A 15,560-nucleotide genomic window follows, 5' to 3' on the forward strand; every position below is an offset into this window, starting at 1 on the left:
TCTACCCTAGCCATGTCAATATCTAGACCAAGGGTCATGTATAATGCAAAAAAAAAAAACTCAAGAGAAAAATAATAAGTAAAAAAAATAGGCCAGCCAAGTTGAACCGGGTTGGCTCTGTTGTGGGCCTGACTCAGGCCTAGCCCTGCCATGCCCTAAGGCTGTGGTGGCCCGGTTGTCAGGTCCTTGTATTTAGGGTAGGCAATGGAGCTGACCAGACCCAGTACCCGATGGGTAGATCTAACCTCGAGTTCGAGTATGGATCCAAATTCTTGACCCGAAAGGTCAGGTCAGGTCCAAAACTTGGACCCAACACTATTCGGGTTTGTGTCTAGCTCCAACTGGACCCTACCTGAATAAAATGGGCATATTTATTATATGGGTATTCATAAATGTTGCCACTACATTTGTTTTGTTTCCAATTATTACGTAAAACAATAAAAATAATGTGGGTATATGTGGCATTCATAAATATTGTGCAATACGGCAAATGTTGTCAATAATATAGATATATGATAATAAAATAAAGTTAATAAAAAAGAAGAAGCTCATAGTCATAGGATGGCAATAAACCTGACTAGACCCAAAACGTGAAGGGTAGACCAAAGACCCAACCGGTCAGGGTATGGGTCTAAATTTCAGATATAAAGGTTCAAGTCCAGGTCCAAACCAAGAGCGAAATACTAATAGGCCGACCCGTACTTGACCCGTTACCACCTTACTTGTTTTACTCTTGTGAAAAATGACTCGGTGAAGTACACGTTAAGTTGACTACGGTGTAAACGCATCCATGCAAGCAGTGCCTCCTTTTTAAGACCACAACAACCCCTTTCCAAGAAGGAAGGGACCTCTACAAAGGGACACAAGACTGAGTCATTTCAAATCTTCTAATTATCTACACATAGCATCTCAATATTTGAACGGACGGCCCTGATCTAAACCGGCCTAAGAAAAGAGAGAGACATGAATCTGAACCGTTGCATGTGAGATGTGAGCTCATGCTGATGGCAATTCCCTTGGGTGTATGGCCTTATATGGGCCATCAGAGCTTTGAATGGACGGTGAAGATATACAAGCGTCTAGAGTCCTTGGCTCTAAATTGGGAATTGCCAATCCGGACCGCGAATAAGGTGGATTCACCGGGGTGCATCAAAGAGCCAAACCAGTTTGTATGGGAACCTGGAAATTTAAATGGTCCGGTTTCTACGGATTTTTTGTTTTTTATTTTAAAAATTACCCATAATTTAATTTTTTTGGGACAGATTCTCGCACAAAAACACCTGTCTATTTCGTCAATCTACAGTTCTGGTTCGCCTATCTGGACCAGATTTTCAACAGACGGGTCACCCAATCCATCCGATTTTTCAAGCACTACTTCGATTGAGAAAATGAGAAGCGTTTTTCTAAGAGATGATGCAATGCTTCCTCTCTTCTCTATTTTTCACTGCAATCGCAATCGCAATCGCATAGGCATGATGCAATGCTTTCTCACTCTTCAATTCACCTAACCTGCTCTCCCCAAATCTTTCGTGCATACTTGAACTTTGAAAAATTATACGCACGATTCTTTAGAACTTTGAAAAATGACGATAGCATACTTGAATTTTGAAAAATATACAAATAATTCTTTAGAACTTTGAAAAATGAGGATAACTCTCTCTATTAGTATATTGTTTTGGTAAAGTTTTCTATGTTTTTTCTACAACATATAAGTTCCATTCTCCCCTTATCTAACCGTCTATTTTTTAATAGAGGGCTAAGATTGACTCAATCACAATGTCATGTCTCTACACTATTTTATTTTTAATTTTTTTTATAAACTATTTTGACACCAAATTTTAGACATCCATTCTTCCATTAAACTCACACTAGCGAAAAATATAAAAAAAATATTTTCAGTAGAATGAAATAACCAAAATGCCCTTGAAAGATTCAAGAGGTATTTTGGTCATTAGTTTTTATAAAAACATTATTGTTGATATTTTTTATAGGTGTGTCCCAATGAAAAAATGGCACGTACTAAATTTCATATTTAGAAAAATTGTGTGAAAAAAACTAAAAATATAATACTTTGAGATGTCGGATCTAAGATCAAATGGTGAGTGGCACTCTTGATAAAAAATGAACGGCTGGATGATAGAACTTCTATGCTGTAAGGAGAACATAGAAAGCTTTCCTTATTGCTTTTATGAGAAACATACATATTTTCTCTCTCGAAAATCATATTTGCTTTCTTGACAAATAATCATGTTACAACTCTAGCAATTCATAAAGGATACGGTTTCTATACAATCAGAAATGTGGGCTTAGCAATGAATGCATTTTTAAAATATAATTTGATGCTAATTTTTAGAGAATATATAAGATTATGAATATGAAAAAAAGTACTTATATTAATAATTAAAGGATCCGGTTTTTATGCGGCCAAGCCTGCATATGTAGAAATTGGGGCCTCTTAATAAATCGATTTTTTAGATAGATTTTAATATTTAATTTTTAATGACATGTAATATCTAACATGGAGATCGAATATATGAATAACTTGAATAAGGGATAAGATAAGAGAAAGTAGATCTGTATGGCTTGACCATTTGCATTGCAGGCATTATACAACAATTTATAAGAAGTGTGATTTAGTTTACGTGGAAGGTGCCAAAAAGGTAAAAAAAAAGCTTCAAAATTTTTCGATAGAAGTAGTAAGAAAATAAACAAGGCGGATGATGATGAAGTTGATGAAATGCATTTGAACGTATTTGAAAGATTGTCTTTTTGAAACATTTTTTTGAATAAATTGAATATTTTTGGAAAATTGGTGTTTCAAATGGACTCTTTTTTACCATGGTTCTCTCTCTCTAAAATAAATACAAGGATGATTCTTCCTGTTAGACCAGTTGCTAACATTTTATGGTAAACATGTCCATTTTCTCTCCAAAACCAGTCTTTGCATTGTGGCCAATCATCCCAGTTCCACTCTCTCTAAAACACTAAAATCATTCTTTGTTTTGTGGCCAGTTATCCTTGTTGCAACTCTTTCTCTCTCTCTATAACGCTTCAAAAAACTCTCTCTATAGATGGTGTTTGGTCATTCTTGCCAGTGATGAGGATATATTTTGTGGATTTTTATGCCGAAATTAAAGAAGAAAGCGCCTACCTAACCCTGAATATTCAACGGTCTATTTCAAAGCCATGTGAGTAGGCGGTTGCGTCTCATACGTCCCTTTCTCTCTCTAAAAAAGCACACCCCTCTTTCTCTCTCTAAAAAATCACCCCCCTCTTTCTCTCTCTAAAAAACATCCCTCTCTCTCTACACCAACATACCAACGTATAATATATAGTTCAAATATGCTATCAGTTGCAATCTCATGGCCTTCTTTCAATTTTTTACCATGAACCAGGCATCAGCCATGCTTGTGTTCTCTCTCCTCCTCATAAACCTCTTCACCTTCACCATTTCACATTCCACACCCTCTCTCTCTCTAAACTCAACAGACCAACAAGCTCTTTTCTCCTTCAAAACCCACATAACCCAAGACCCCAACAGAGCTTTGGACTCATGGAACCACACCATCTCTCTCTGCAACTGGAAAGGAGTTCTATGTGACCCCATTACACAGAGAGTTCGAGCTCTAGACCTCCATGACTTGAGCTTGCAAGGCACCATTACACCACAAATAGGTAACCTCTCTTCTCTTGAGACTCTCTTTCTTCAAGAAAACAACCTTCAAGGTTCTCTCCCTCTAGAGATTGGTTCTCTATTTGAATTGCAAACACTGAACCTTAGTTTCAATTCACTCAGTGGAAATATTCCAGCCAGTATTACCAAGTGTTCTAAGCTCAGAGTATTGAATCTCCATGAAAACCAATTTAGAGGAAGCTTTCCAAGTGAATTTGATCAGTTAAAAGACCTTGAATTCTTAAGCATTTATAATAACAGGTTAACAGGAAACATCCCACCTTCATTAGGCAACCTCACTTCTCTCACATTCCTCTCTCTTTCTAGAAACAGGTTCTATGGAACCATACCAGAGAGCTTGGGCAAGCTCAAGAAGCTATGGAAGTTACAGCTCTGTGGAAATAATCTTACAGGAACCGTTCCTCCTTCTCTCTACAATATATCATCTCTCCTCTACTTTTCGCTCACTAACAATAAGATTCAGGGGAGCTTGCCTCATGACATGGGCTTCAAGCTCCCCAATCTACAAGAGCTTCTCTTTGGTGGGAACCGATTTCATGGGGTTTTTCCAGTTTCTTTGACAAATGCTACTGGTTTCAGGGTCCTGGACTTATCAGCTAACAATCTTGTTGGGCCTCTGCCATTAATGTTCGGGAATTGGCCGAATCTTACTCGTTTGAATCTAGAGAGAAATGGGTTCTCTAGTTCAGAGGAAAAAGGCTTGAGCTTTATTGATTCTCTCTCTAATTGCACCAAACTAGAGATATTATCGGTGTTTTCGAATAGGTTGACTGGTATTTTGCCTGGTTCTGTTTCTTCTCTCTCTACCCAACTCTCACAGTTTCTTATGGGAGATAACCATATATCAGGTTCTCTTCCAACTGACTTAGACAAGCTCATAAATCTCAAATCTCTCGATTTAAGCTCAAATCTATTATCTGGAACTATTCCAACTAGTATTGGTAGTCTAAAGAATTTGCAGATATTGTTTTTGAATAAGAACCAATTTTCAGGAGAAATCCCATGTTCAATTGGGGAGATCACTGGCTTAACCAAGCTTGATTTGAGTAACAATAGGCTATCAGGAAGAATTCCAAAGAATCTCGGAAGATACCGAAATATCATGATCCTTAGCCTCTCTGCAAATGAGCTCAATGGAACCATCCCAGAAGAAATTTTCAGTCTCTCTAGCCTGGCAGAAGCCTTAAACTTATCTTCAAATTCTCTAAGTGGAATCTTGCCTCTGCAATTTGGGAATCTTAACATGGTTCAAGCTATCGATCTCTCGAGAAATCGGATATCGGGCCGAATTCCCGATACAATTGGAAATTGTGTAGGCCTGCAATCTCTGGATTTGCATGGGAACTCATTTGAAGGCCCGATTCCTGATTCTATGACAAAATTGACTGGTTTAACTGAGCTCGATCTCTCTTCGAACCATCTATCAGGGAGAATCCCAGAGCCTCTGCAAGAGCTTCAGTTCCTTCGTAGCTTGAATCTCTCTTACAACAATCTCGAAGGAGAAATTCCGGAAGGTGGGTCTTTCAAGAATCTTAATTCAACATCATTCTTAGGAAATTCCAGGCTCTGTGTTGTTAGAGAGAGAGAGAACTTGCCTCTATGCTCAGGGTCAAGAGCCCCTAAAAATGATGAGAAAAGGGTAGGCCTCACTGAATCGATCCTCATTATTTGCTCTCCAGTTGTTGCAGTTATCATATTTGTGACGGTTTATTTGTTCGTGAGAAAGGAATCGAGCAAGGTTTCCTCAGAGCCAGATTTAATGGAGGAGGACTATCAGAGAAAGATCTCATATGAAGAGCTCTACACTGCAACTGATGCTTTCAGTGAATCGAGATTAATGGGTATCGGCAATTTTGGTTCAGTATATGAGGGGATCCTAAATGATGGACTAAAAGTTGCAGTCAAGGTCCTAAATTTACGGAGGCATGGAGCTTTCAAGAGCTTTATTGTGGAGTGTGAAACTCTGAGAAATGTCAGGCACAGGAACCTGGTGAAGATAATCACCTCGTGCTCGAGCATCGATTTCAGAAGCAATGAGTTCAAAGCTCTCGTGTTTGAATTGATGTCGAACGGGAGCCTCGAAAATTGGCTCCACCCATTCGAGGGTTCTAGTGAGAGAAGTCAATTGATGAGCTGCAACAACTCAATGAGTTCTAGTGAGGGAATTCGAACCTGCAATCCCTCAGTGAATTCCAGTGAGAGAATTCATGAGCACACCTCAAATCAGTTAATGGTTATCAGTGAGATGAATTATAAGTGCATTTCTGATCCCTCTCCAATGAGTTCTAAAGAGAGAATTCAAAGGAACGCATCCAATTCGTTCATGGGTTGTAGAGAGAGGATTCAAGAGAACATTTTGAACCAGAGCTTGAGCCTTAATCAGAGGCTCAACATAGTGATGGACGTGGCTTCAGCCATGGATTATCTGCACAATGATTGCCAAAACCCGATAATCCACTGTGATTTGAAGCCAAGCAATGTGCTCTTGGATGATTCCATGAATGCACATGTTGCAGATTTTGGACTATCAAGATTCTTACCTGCTCCAGATCTACGGACCAGCACTCTTGGGCTTAAAGGATCAGTTGGTTACATCCCTCCAGGTACTTATTTAAAAAATGGCAATAAACTATATATAATCCTCATGACTATGGATTCCCGATAGTCATAAGGGTGATTACCGTCCATCAATGCGTGGGCGGTGACGTAGATAGACTAGGAACCACAAAAGATAACATGATTCAAAATGGTGGGTCCCGCTCTTCAGAACCTATGATTGAATGGTGATGATCATCATTACTATTGATCTCCAATGATCATGAGGATTGTAGTACACTTTTCCTTGGAAAGTATATACCACCTAGTAAAAGAACTACAATGCACCAGTGGTGATTGATACATAACACGCCATGAGAACATCCAAAGTTTGTTTATGCGGTAATTGATGTTCGAGATTAGTCGTACTTAAGCAAAAACTGCCATGAGCTATGGTTGGTCTCCAGCATCTATTCTTCTGGAATGGATGCCGGAAGGCCTATGGTGTACCATATTCCATACTCATGTAGCTGGCATAAGTACATGATAATGGTTAACAGACACAATAACATGTTTAAGCCAATATATGCTTGTTAGAGCCAAAAGGAGTTGTTGGAAACCCAAATTTTGAACATATGTTTATTTCGCTCAAGCAACAAAAAAAAAAAAATGAATTGCACAAAAAAAGGATCCAAAATGATTCCACCATTTTCAGTGAACGCAGTCCATCCATCTGATGGAGGGTGGTTCTTTGCCTTCAAGGACACAAAATCGATTTCTTTCTTTTTATGTTCATCTATCGATCCAAAGATATTTTTGTTTTGCGAAATTTCACCGAAAGGACTCTTTTGCTATGCACTTTAGCAGATAAAACTGTATATTTATCCATATATGTATGCATCTCCGTGCGGTGTATAGGTGTTTTCCAATGCTAACCTGTGGACTATAATGAATGCAGAGTATGGACTAGGGGGAGAGGTATCAACAGCTGGAGATGTTTACAGTTATGGAATTTTGTTACTTGAAATTTTCACAGGGAAGAGACCAACAGACAACATGTTTACTGATGGTTTGAACCTACCCAACTTTGTTAGTCTCAAATTTCCTGATCAAATAATGGAGATTATTGACTCAAGACTAGTGGAAGAGGTGGGTGGCAGAAAAAGCACAGGAGATGGCAGGACCATGTCAAAGAAAAGAAAATGGGAGCAAAGCTTGGTTTCATTGATTAGAATTGGCTTGATGTGTGCCAAAGAAAATTCTAAAGAGAGAATGAATATGAGAGAAGTGGTGAAAGAATTGAGGAAGGTTAAAGTCATGGGGGACATTTGAAAGGGTCTTGTTTGAAGTCATGAGGTTTCATAATATAACTTATAAAAGATAGTATGAGATGGAGAAAATTGTTTTTTTTATGTTATCTCTGTTTCTAAATCTTCACAAAAAAGAGAGAAAAAACAAATTAGATTAATGGAATGGAAGATTCTCCTTGGCCATGAAAACATCATTCCACTTACCAATTGATATTATATTTGGAATTCAAATTCATAGATACGAGGCAAAAATAGATTTCTAGTGGTTTAAGAGGTGTTTCAGGTCCTAAACACGTTGCCAGTGGTATTGATATCTTTATAATCTTCTTTCTTTTTTTTGACAAGGTTACATAGGAATGGATCTCGAGATGTAGCGCTATGTAAACCCAGCTGCTACTGTCTTAATCCAAGCCCAATTCATGTTATCTTTATGATCTTTATTTCCTTCTGCAGCCACGCGATGCACATCGTCAATCTAGCAGTGCTAACCTTTTATAAATGCAACACATGGATCGCACAAAACCTCCCCGAGTAACTTAGCCAAATAATAAACTGTATGGGAGTTAATCTCGTTTAAGAGAAGGGCACACACAACATATACATGTGCGTGCATAATGTAAACTTACTCCCTTACGCAAAAAACTTACTTTGAGGAATTTATTAGAACTGAAATTTTTGGATCCACTTAAGAATCACCAGATCAATAATTTGAGGAGTAGATTTTTCCTCCAAGTGAGATTCCGACTTTTGGTTTATTTGTTGTTGTAGTTAGTGACTAGAGTATGTTGATGACTTCCCCACAATTTGGGGTCAAAAACTTTGTTCTAGGTAAGTTTTTGCCTAAGGCATTAAGTGTAGATTTTGCTCCTAGTGGAGGATTAGTCTTTTGATGTAAAACTAAACTTGAGAATGGACAAAAAGCAAACTAGCTAATTAGGGTAAAAGTGGCCTTGAGAGTGGGCAAAAGCAAACCTTTCTAATATGTGGACACTTTGAGTCCTCTAAAATTTGAGAAAAACTGCTGATATTCTCATTTTCCTTTTATACCCATTTTAATCCCCACACCAGCAGTTTATATATGCTGTCATGGGTTTGGTAGGGTTTGGGATTCACCTTTTACAGGGAATTTACCCTCCTGAAATCCATTTTGGATATAGATTTTGAATCCAATTTTTATAGGCCTATTATTTCGATTAAATACGATAGGAAAATGAATATCGAGGTTTCTGAATTGTCTATTTTGCAAATTTTTTAGACTTTATTTTAATTCTCGAAAGATCATGAGATCTGCACTATTTTAGAGTTTCAAAATTAGGGACCTCGAGCTAAAAACAGATTAACTGTACTTATGGATACATTTTGAATCCTAAATCCCAAAACCAAGGGGGATGCATGAGTCAACAGACACTTTTGCTTCTATTAATACGCAATTCTCCATTGCTGAATAACTAATGTCCACTTCAGCATAATCTAGGCCCGAAATTAGAAACAATAGAAAAAATATCAATAAATAATGATTGATATTATTTCAATTTTCTGTTCTTTGAACATGTACTGTTTGTTGTGGATTTGAAATACCCCTTTAGGGCAAGGAAATTAATGTCTTCTTTAATGGTTTTCAATCTACAAAATAACACAAATCCGAAGGGTGTGATTTGCATAGAGCCATCTCTTAAGGTTTACTTACTTTGACATGATTGCAGCCTTATCAAACCATTTTTCAATTCCAAATTTAGTAGACGGGAAAGAGGTAATTTGTGAGGAGAGAGAGAGGGGTATTTTGCTTCATATTATATTTTTAACAAAGAACGGATACCTTAGTAATCTAGAGTTGTCTTTGAGAGATTTTGCTATTTACTCAAAAAATTAGAGAGACAGAGGTTTAGGGCATATTCCAATTTTAATAAATGGGAAAGAGGTAATTTGTGAGTATATATATATATATGGAAGATACTATAAAATGTTTATGGGGCGAAATGAACAATGATTTTGTTTTCTCTCATCACCATTTAACTTCATCGCACGGTCACAGTTTGTCTGGTAGTGTTTCAATTTTTATTTTTTTTTACTAATCAGAATTATCTGAAATTTGGAATATGCATACATCTTAGTGAGGCCCACCTAATAAAAATATGAAAAAAATAATTCACAAAATATAAATTAACCAAAATACCCTTATAAATTTTTAGGGGTATTTTGGTTCATTTATATTTTGTAAATTATTTTTTTTATATTTTTATTAGGTGTGCCTTACTAAGATGTATACACGCTTTAATTTTAAGTAATTTGGATTTGTAGAAAAAAATAAAAATTGAAACACTACACTACCGGATAAATGTGACCGTGCGATGAAGTTTGGATGGTGATGAAAACAGGTAAAATCACTATTCATTTTCGTCTATAGACGTTGTAAAGAGTTTTCCTATATATATATATATATATATATATATATATATATATAGACTAGAAGCATACTTAGTCTTAGACTTAATGGCGAATCCAAAGAGCATTATTTTGTCAAACAATGTTCTCATTGTATACTTTTCCTGTGTGAAATTTGGAATTTTGGTGCCTCACTTTTGTCCATTCCATTCGCTTGATGCGTGCCAATCTTCCGCTAAGTATTTTATTGTGTTTGCTAATATTAACACGCAACTACATTTCAAAAAAGAAAAACACGCAACCATGGGAGTATGCTATTCATTTACTCCTGCAGTAAAAGACCTAGTGAGGGGAATATTTTCTGCTTAAAATTTGTGTAATTTACTTGATAATTACTAAAGAGAATTTAAAGGAATATGTTATTAAAAACTTAGATTTGACTGTTTTAAATTTTTAGGATGGTCACCGTTAAATCTTACAATACAAATCTTTTTTATGATCTTTTCCCTGCACGCACAAAATTTGTTTACTTTTTTTTATGTAAGTTCATCGTTAAGTTTTGGAGGTTAATCCCAAAATTTTGAGCTCCTAAAAACCTCCTTCACAAGGTCATGCTTAGTATTTTAGTACCCGTCGATCTAGATCGAAAATAACTAATTTGGATAGGAAATTAATTGGTTCCGAACCGAGTATATAACTCTTAATAGAGCTGACTGGTGGACTAGTATTCATGTAGTTGATCCCAATTAGTTGAAAAAGAACTTCGATGATAATAAATTGGTTGGGCCCAGAACTGGTTTAGAAAGATAAATGTATCGGATCCCCCTCTAAAACAGTCTCTTTCATATATATATATATATATTATTTTATTATTTTTCCCTTCCTTTTATACTTATCTAATATTTTTTAGATCCCTGATTAGGCCCGATGTACATCGCCAATTCAAGATTGATTGATATGTAAGGTGGACGATCTACCACCCCACCAATCCACGTTTTAAAAGAAAATGGTTAAGTAAAGCCTCACCTCATAACTCATTGTAAATTGCAATTCAAGCATTTGAAAACCTTTAAATCGATCATCTCGACTTCAACATTATGATTGTGAAAAAAAATTATGATTTCAAACTCTAAAAATAGTGTATATTATAAAACATTATCTAGACCGTCCATTTTGCCCTGAAGATAAGTATTTATTGGATCTGTACTAGTTTTTGAGCTTTAAATTTTATTGTCGTGTTGGAAAATGATTTTAGAGCCACATGAAGATTTTTTATACCGAAAAGTGATTTCCGGATGAGAAATTGAAATGTGGCTTTATTTTATTTTTATAGAAACTTCATCCCGTTTTAAAGCACTAGTTTTACCCGAGGGACCAAATGTGGAATGTGCTCACGCGGGAGCACATATGTTCTTACCATTAGTTTTGCTGATTTTTTTGACAAAGAAATGTTCTTCTCTTCCCAAGTCCAAAACATGGCGGCTAGAAACTCATTTTAGGCTACGTCAACCTTTGAATAAAGACGCGGATAAATCGAGAAAAAAATAGCTAAGAAATATATTAAATAAAAGAATCCAGTCAAAAAATTACGTATTCCCACATGAACATATTAGCCATTCGTACACCACATAAAAATATTACTTAAAATTAATTTTAGGCCCTCAAGTTTTTGGCTATGTAACCTCCTCAACAAATCAATTCAAATTAAAAGACCAAATCCCAAGAAAAAGAAAGAAAAGAAGGAAAATCACTTTATATCTGCTTAAAATATAGGACCCGATTTCTCTGCGGCCAAGCTCACATAAATAGAAATATGGGTCTCTTAATAAATCTAATTTTTGAATAGATTTTAAGACTTACTTTTTAAAGACGTGTAATCTCTAATATGGAGATCATGAATATGAAAAAATGAATAAATTTAAAAACTTAAAAATAATAATTCTAGTAAAAATATATTTCCATTGTTTTAGATGAAACACCTACTTGCATCCATCTTTAAGATGGATGCTTTACACTTTTTAAACGGCATACGATAGAAATGTTGTTCGGCCCGCATGAAATAATTTTCTTAAAATATAACATACCTAATATTGAAAAAGATCTTATAATTTTTTGATGACCATATTCAAGTTTTTAGAAGCTCAAAATTCAATCTTATTGTTTAAAATATTAAACTGGTTACTTTAAAATGGATCACAAATTTTTGTGAAAGAGTCCTTAGAAATGCTCTTTCCCTGAGAAGTACCTATATAGTATGCTCCCACATGCGCGCAAACATCTCGAAACGCACAAAAAACATTAATTATCTAAGATTTTCTGCTGTATCTAACAATTGGTCACTATCTCTATTTATCCGCCATGAAATTTGCCTAACAGATATACAAATAACTCCCATTCAATATGTCCGAATGCCCGCCAAAGTTACCCGGAAAATCATTAGTTTCCAGCCAGAAAACCAGAATGATCAATTTCCGGCAACCCACTAGCTTTAGATTCTCTCTCTTCACCATTATTCTTCTCACCTTCTTCTCCCTTCTACTCTTTTTGAGTGCTTTCTCCAACTTCTCTCTCATCCATTTTCCAGTTGGCTTGAATATATTGCCTGAAAGTTCAGTCCGGCAACCGAGACTTCACTTTCCTATACTTCTCTCTATAGAGAAGGAGACCCATGTTCCCCTTATCAAAGGCTCTGACCATTTTCTCTCACCTCTAAATGTGTCTCAAGAAGAGAGAATGCTTTGGTTCAAAGAGAACCAATTCAGGTTTAAGATCATTCAAGATAGCCCCATATCGAAAAGGTTCTCTCTTCGAGCTCGAAAGTTCTTCGGCGTCGGTTGCGAGCTCCGGTTTTTCATGACATGGATTTCACCTGCGAAAGCTTTTGGTCACAGAGAGTTTCTCTCTCTAGAGAGTTTGTTCAAAGCCCACGACAAGGCTTGCTTACTCATTGTCTCTCAAAGCATGGACTCCAGGCATGGAAAGCTGATTCTAAGACCATTTAGAGAGATGGATTTTCGAGTTCTCGCCGTAACACCTGATCTACCATTTCTCTTTCGAAACACACCGGCTGAAACCTGGTTCGATGATTTGAAGGGAGGAAAAATTGATCCCGGAGAGATACCTTTTGCTCAAAACTTATCGAATTTGCTCAGGCTTTCGGTTCTCTACAAATTCGGGGGGATTTATTTAGACACAGATGTTATAGTCATGAAGAAATTCTCGAATCTTAGAAACTCCATTGGAGCTCAGACCATGAGCTTGGAGCCAGGGCAATGGAGTCGGCTCAACAACGCCATGTTGATTTTCGACGAAAACCACCCTCTCCTCCTTGAATTCATTGGAGAATTCGCTCTAACTTTTAATGGAAACAGGTGGGGTCACAATGGTCCATACTTGGTTTCGAGAGTGGCTTCGAGAGTTCATGACAGGCCTGGTTTTAACTTCACTGTTCTTCCTCCCATGGCCTTTTACCCTGTTGATTGGATTAAGATTGGTGGGTTTTTTCAGAGGCCGAAGAATCCAAGATTTTCGAAATGGGTTTCTGCAAAATTGAGGCAACTTCAACAAGAGACTTATGCAATTCATTTATGGAACAGAGAGAGTAGGAAGCTAAGAATTGAGAAGGGGAGCATTTTGGGGCATATTATCTCAAAATGTTGTATTTTTTGTAAGCATGTATATGCATCATGAAGCTGTGAGATTAGAGGGAATGGCAGGTTTCTCTCTCTAGATTTCTTTATGTAAAAATGGGCATTCCCCCTGCAATTCTTTTGAGGAAAATAACAATTAAATTAGAAAGAAAGGTTGACAGAATATACCAAACAGAATCCACCCAAATACAATCTTTTCACAATATCTTTTTACAAGAGCAATTTCTATTCAATTCATTTATTAATTTTCTGACCAATGGAAACCACTTTTTAAATAGATAAAAAAAAAAAGCAAAAAAAAATCTCTCCTCCCTGGTTTCTCTCATCCTTATTTTTTCTCTCATGCCCACGTAATTATCCTGTGCACTACTTAAATAAAAAAATAATTAAAATAACTCTAATAATCTAAACTAACATAATTCTTAAAAATCCTCAAAATATAACTTTTAATTAAAATACATATAAAAAAATCTAAATTAAGTTATTCCATGCAATCATCAATCTCTTTTGGTTGGAGAAAACTCTTTCATGCCCACATAATTATCTTTGTATGCTCCCTAAACAAAAAAATAATTAAAATAGCCTTAATAATCTAAACTAACATGATTCTTAAAAATTTTCAAAATATAACCATTAATTAAAGTACATAAAACAATCCAAATTAAGTCATTCCATGACTGCATCAATAACGGAGCTTAAATTTTTCATAAGAAATTGCATCTCTCTCTCTCAATTGAAGAATGTTGTTCAAACTTCAAAATGCAATTCCTGTGATTTCTTCTTTCCTGTCCCCTTAGCCCCACATCCTGCAATTTTATTTTATTTTTACAGTCTACACTTATTGGAGGATAATGAAAATTCAAAATTTTAAAAGCTTTATCTCTCTATAATTCCCAAATTTTATAGACAAAAGGTATTTCAACATGAAATTCTTAGAAGATAGTTGGGGACTTATTATCAATCAAATTACATGGAATTTCTAGAGGATAATGACTATGAGAGTTCCTTTTATTTTTTGCAAAATTTATGGAAAAAATCACAATTTATTTTTAAAATTTACAAAACAGACTCCTTCATATCTTCCACTAACCTCCCACTTTTTAAACGTTCATGATGTATTTCAATTTAATTCTTTTTTCTATACACTAGATTAAGCTCAAAATTTGGGTATCATACTCTTCCACCCAGTATTCGAAAAATCGAACTGGCCAAGGGTCGTTTCCGAGTAACTGCCAAAACGGTTACTTCAACTGGTTTAATCGGGCAAGTCTCGACCGATCAAAAAAATATATATAAAAAAAAAAAAATCTAAACAAAATATAAAAAGTATGATTAAGCAAAGCACATCCAAACAAAGTTAAAAATTAGTGAAAAAATAGATTTTCAAAATTTTGATTTGTGCTTAGGGATATTTTTGAAATTTTTAAAAAATGAAAAAAATATAAAAATAAGTATTCATGGCCAAAACAATTTCCAATCTTTGTCAAAAATGATAAAAAAACATTAAAAAATGTATTAGAAACAAATATCTTATTTTCTGAAATTTTATATAATTATTTTTTTAGTTTTTTTTTTTAAATACCTAGCCGGATCCCAAAACCGGAACCAGCTTGTGCCCGATTTCAATCTCACCAGCTGGTCTTAAGTTCAATCGGACGAGTTTGCAAGGGAAAAGTTTATATAGTGCCTAGGCTGTAAACAATCAAATTAGAGCCTACCTCAAAAATTTCACTAGAAGAGGTTGTTTTAATGCTCAAATTAATAATCTTGACATCAAGATGCATAAACATGAGAAAAAAAATGATTTCAAGTTTTGAAAATAGTACATCTTGTAATGTATTTTTGGACCGTTGATTTTCAGGATTTTCAAGTTTTGATAGATCTACTTAATCTACACTATTTTTGAAGCTTTAAATTTTATAATTAAAGATGAAAATATATTTTAAGGCTAGTCAAAAAATTTCAATATTGAAGCTATATTTCTCGATA

The 15,560-nt window shown here is 35.5% G+C and overlaps 2 protein-coding genes across 3 annotated transcripts; both read left to right on the top strand.

The window, feature by feature from the left end:
- The first annotated feature begins 1,801 nt into the window (after nucleotides 1-1,801).
- Nucleotides 1,802-7,728, top strand: LOC18437916 (receptor kinase-like protein Xa21). 2 transcript variants are annotated; one of them, XM_020669385.2, is made up of 3 exons: nucleotides 1,802-3,675; nucleotides 4,687-6,297; nucleotides 7,188-7,728. In XM_020669385.2, the coding sequence occupies exons 1-3, from the start codon at nucleotides 3,363-3,365 to the stop codon at nucleotides 7,559-7,561; spliced, it is 2,298 nt and encodes a 765-aa protein (XP_020525044.2). In that variant the 5' UTR covers nucleotides 1,802-3,362; the 3' UTR covers nucleotides 7,562-7,728. The 2 variants fall into 2 exon arrangements, with proteins under 2 accessions (XP_020525044.2, XP_020525043.2); XM_020669384.2 differs by having other exon boundaries at nucleotides 1,802-6,297.
- Nucleotides 7,729-12,085: 4,357 nt separating this feature from the next.
- LOC18437915 (alpha 1,4-glycosyltransferase family protein) lies at nucleotides 12,086-13,736 on the top strand. The gene has a single exon (XM_006848113.4). The coding sequence runs from the start codon at nucleotides 12,322-12,324 to the stop codon at nucleotides 13,609-13,611; it is 1,290 nt and encodes a 429-aa protein (XP_006848176.4). The 5' UTR covers nucleotides 12,086-12,321; the 3' UTR covers nucleotides 13,612-13,736.
- Nucleotides 13,737-15,560: the final 1,824 nt, after the last annotated feature.

Source organism: Amborella trichopoda, chromosome 8 (assembly GCF_054954075.1).
Source record: "Amborella trichopoda isolate Santa Cruz 75 chromosome 8, AtrichopodaSantaCruz75HAP2 v2.0, whole genome shotgun sequence".
NCBI classification, from domain to species: domain Eukaryota; kingdom Viridiplantae; phylum Streptophyta; class Magnoliopsida; order Amborellales; family Amborellaceae; genus Amborella; species Amborella trichopoda.